General features: G+C 37.1%; 1 protein-coding gene across 1 annotated transcript in view; it reads right to left on the bottom strand.

The window, feature by feature from the left end:
- Window positions 1–4,057, bottom strand: part of LOC119834879 — a 54,040-nt gene that overhangs the window by 5,700 nt on the left and 44,283 nt on the right. Inside the window, exons 9-12 of the mRNA XM_038359397.1 lie at window positions 2,844–2,988; window positions 805–964; window positions 309–491; window positions 3–105 (exon numbers count right to left, since the gene is read on the bottom strand). Coding sequence (XP_038215325.1) covers window positions 3–105; window positions 309–491; window positions 805–964; window positions 2,844–2,988 — 591 coding nt within the window. The remainder of the gene's footprint in view (window positions 1–2; window positions 106–308; window positions 492–804; window positions 965–2,843; window positions 2,989–4,057) is intronic.

Genomic DNA, 4,057 nt, shown 5'->3' with positions numbered 1-4,057 from the left:
GCTGCTCGGCGTGCGAGCGCACGATGTCGCAGATGCCGGCGAGCAGGATGTTCTCCTGCCAGCACCGCTCCATGTCCGCGAGCAGCATTTGGGAGCATTTGCGCACTGGAATGTTGGTTTGCTTTGTGAATTATAACATTTCATTCATTGGATGTAAGGATGAGTGAATTTACCTGGACTTGAGGAGTATTTTTTATTTTTATTGAGTTCGGAATATATATTTTCCCGTCATAGCTCTGGAAATAAATCTCCAGATGATCATTAGCCAGACGAATATATGACGTTACCTAAGTACAAATCCAACCCACCAGGTATAATAGTTCCGAACAGAGTCTCCCAGTCCTCCTTGGACAGCACTCCGGGCTCTCTGAAGGCGGGGTGCGAGATGAAGTGCGTCTCCAGCACGTTGAGCGAGTTGAGGTAAGACGCCTCCGATGTGAGCAGCTCGAACTTGGCTTCTTGGAGCTTCTTCTGGGCCGGGGCGAGTGAACCTGGGTACGTATTACAATATTAGTACTTATGATCCAGACCTGTTTTAAGATGTGACGCTCATTCTGATTTTAGAAGACATTTAATTTGAGGGTGATTTGATGGAATAGCAAAGTTTTGTTTCAAAGATGAGATAAGATTATAATTCTGCTTATTACAGTTTATCTGTTGGCTTTTACTTAATCGCGATAAACTAAAAAGTTTTCACTTTTTTCAAAGTATTCTAAAAATGTCCCTCTCTCTCGACCTCTCCTCATATCATACATAAAAAAAGCTCATAAACAATGAAGACACACCAAATATACATATACTCACTTAGCACAGCGGAGTTCACGACCTCCGGCACTTCGCACCAGAGCGTGCGAGCGGGCCCGCGCGGCGCCACAAGCGCCATAGCGGAGGGACGCGTCGCACTGCAGGTGGAGCCGCCCGCCTCGTACGCGTCGGAGTCGGAGTCGCCTTCGCGGCACGCGGACTGCGAGGGTTACGTGCAGTGTGAATAGGGCATGTTGTGGTTATTTTACTATTGGTATCTTTTGACTTTAAGACAGAGGAATAGTTAGTTATGATAGGACCAGAAAGAGGAAGCATCCTCGAGGTGACAAAGGACTAATGTAGAGGGATGTTTTCTAAGGATTCATAGCATTTATAGAGTTCTGGTAGTATATAGTGTGTTATGTAACTCTACATTGTGATTTCTGTTTGGCACAGTGGCACTATTGAGCTATAATTGAAAATAATAAATGTAGGCGAAATTTTGCAGTCTCAATTGATCATTGCCGGAATGCGTGGAAGTAACTTAGTGGTAACCATAACCTCAAATATCTCCAGTAAAAATTTCGACTAGCCTAGACAAATTATACTACTGAGTCAAAAAGGTTAACTATATTATGAAATAAAAGGGTGAATTTCTGTGTCTATTCATATGATGTAGGACATTTTAAGTACAAAACCTTTAGGGAAAACCGGAACGAAATGGTTTGCCCGCGACACCTCATCGGGACCGTGAGAAAACTATGGGAAGTCCTTCATGTAAATACATAGGCTATTATATATACGCGGCAGAACAAAAAACACTACGCAGAGGTCGTCAAGCAAGGCCGGTGCAATTACGCATAATTAGCGAATCAATTAACGTGGTAAACTAAGATTAAATTGTTTACGTGTAGGCGCCGTATCCCATCCATACTACATGAATATACGAAATGGCTCTGAACCGTGTTGTTACGTCTTTCGGTTAATTTAGTTAACGAAGACATAATGACTTAAACGTTGTATAATTTGTTGCCTTAGTTGAATGGATAACTCTTTAAGCGTGAACTTGACATAGTTTTTGAGATCTATTATACTAAATTAGACGAATAAACCTCAAGGTTATGGCGTAGCGTAAAAAGAAAGAGATACAAAAAGCCCCATGACGTTTGATCGTGATGACACAGCGCAAAGATGTTTTGCGTGAGTAAGAAAATGATCTTAATGTTCTATAAAAATTAACTTCTCTCAGTGCAACCGGTTGTCTGGAAGAAATCGCTATTTAGCGATAATACCGCCATTTGTAATAAAGTCACCTAGGATAAGTCTCAATTTGTAATTTTTCCAGAGCAATAAATTATAATAAATAAATAAAAATATAATAATTTAACTGAAGGCATTTTTTATTTAACCTTTCCTTACTTTTTGACAAGGTGAACGGTACCGAGAACATTAATTTTAATTAATTTACTCCCACATCAAAAGACTCCTTACTACCTTACATATGATGACGATTTGTGGTAATTAAGGGATTTTTTATATTAAGATAAACTTTATTAATTCAGAAATTTGGATTCTTCTGTATGTTAGATTAGTCTGTTATACTAAATAGCATGTAGTATAAAATATTATAGAAATGATTTAAATAAACTCTTTGACTGGACATAAATCTTATTCACAAATCACAAGTATTGTATGAGTGATGAGTCAGCAAGAGATGCGCTGCGGTTAATCACCACGTGCGTAGTATGTTTGTCACGAAGCAATACTCAGTATAATTTTAGTAATATTTTTCAAACAAGAAAAGGTTGATAGCAAATCATTCCAGACGTATTTTCAAACAAATTTTCTGGAAAAATTTAAATTTAAGGACCATTCAGAATTAACAGAAAAAGACATAAATTGTTTTCATTTTTTTTTTCCAAATCAGTAATAGTGCAAGCAGGTCTACAATAATAAACAAAAATGACTTCCGAAGTAACCAAAAACTACATCTGAATCGAGGCCCCTTTTCCGAGGTCCATACTCGCCAATCCTCAAAAAAGAATTCTAAAGTAATCAAAAACGATATCCTCCCTTACCCAAGTCGGTTAACCACTCACCTCGACCTTAGCAGCGTTGTAGAACTGATACAGTGGCTCGTGGGTGAACAGCGAGTGCGGCAGTGGAGACGCCGGGTGCGAGCCGGAGGATGCGCCTGAAGAGGACGAGATGTTGCCCGCTGGGTACAGACCCGCTTCTGCATACCTGCACCGAGTGTACTTATTTGCTGATGCCAGACTTTGAAACCATGAATATAGTCATTGAGTCTAAACTTTTACTTAATATTAATTACCCGACCCTACCAACTTCGCTGTCCATACTAATGGACAGACACAGCCCCAACTCCCATAAACTTAGATTTTTAACATACTAGCTGCACCCAACGGTTTCATCCGAGTAAGTCCGTATCCCGTAGGAATATCGGGTCATATGGTATAAAAAAGTTGTCTATGTGTTATTCCAGTTGTCCAGCTATCTACGTACCAAATTTCTTTGCAATCGGTTCAGCAGTATTTGCGTGAAAGAGCAATAAACACACACACATCCTTACAAACTTTCGCATTTATAATATTGTTTTATTTTACTCGCATAATTTTTACATCGATTGTTTTAATTCATATATCGATTCATAGCCTTATACTTAATCATACTATAACGAATTTAAGTCAAAATTTTATGACAGATAAAATTTTCGAATATAATACTGACATCTATATAGTTCTTTATGAATACTTTAATTTCAATAACAAAGATAATTTTAATATGAAACAAAATTATGTAATTTTAAGCGAGATTAAAAAAAATTGCAATTACATTCATTTAAATAGTGAAAATATATGACATTTGAATTTCGTGCACAAATATATAAAAAACCAAAGACGCTAACTCTACGTTTTATAGAGGTTCGTATAAAATGAGCGAAACGTTCTAGATTGTGCGCTCACTTCAAATAGTCTCGGCTTTGTAAAAACAACTTTAAGTGATCTGCGTAAGGCTCAATTTGAAGACTTTACGCGAATAGCATAACTATAACTTGGTACTTATAATTGGCGAGTGTTTAGCAACACTTTTGTAGGATACTGTGCATCTTGGGTTTTTTATATATCAATGGTATCATGACCGAAATTAATAACTTATTTATTATGCCTAAATTTAAACAAAATATTATTTTATTATTTTTTTTTTATTATTTACATTATTTATTATTTATTTATTATTTAATATTTAATAATTACACAATAACAGATAATATGAACTGCAGGCCTACACTAAG

The sequence above is a fragment of the Zerene cesonia genome, chromosome 20, assembly GCF_012273895.1.
Source record: "Zerene cesonia ecotype Mississippi chromosome 20, Zerene_cesonia_1.1, whole genome shotgun sequence".
Classification (NCBI taxonomy): domain Eukaryota; kingdom Metazoa; phylum Arthropoda; class Insecta; order Lepidoptera; family Pieridae; genus Zerene; species Zerene cesonia.
The sequence above is the reverse complement of the archived record's forward strand: the minus strand, read 5'-3'. Positions and strand labels throughout refer to the sequence as shown.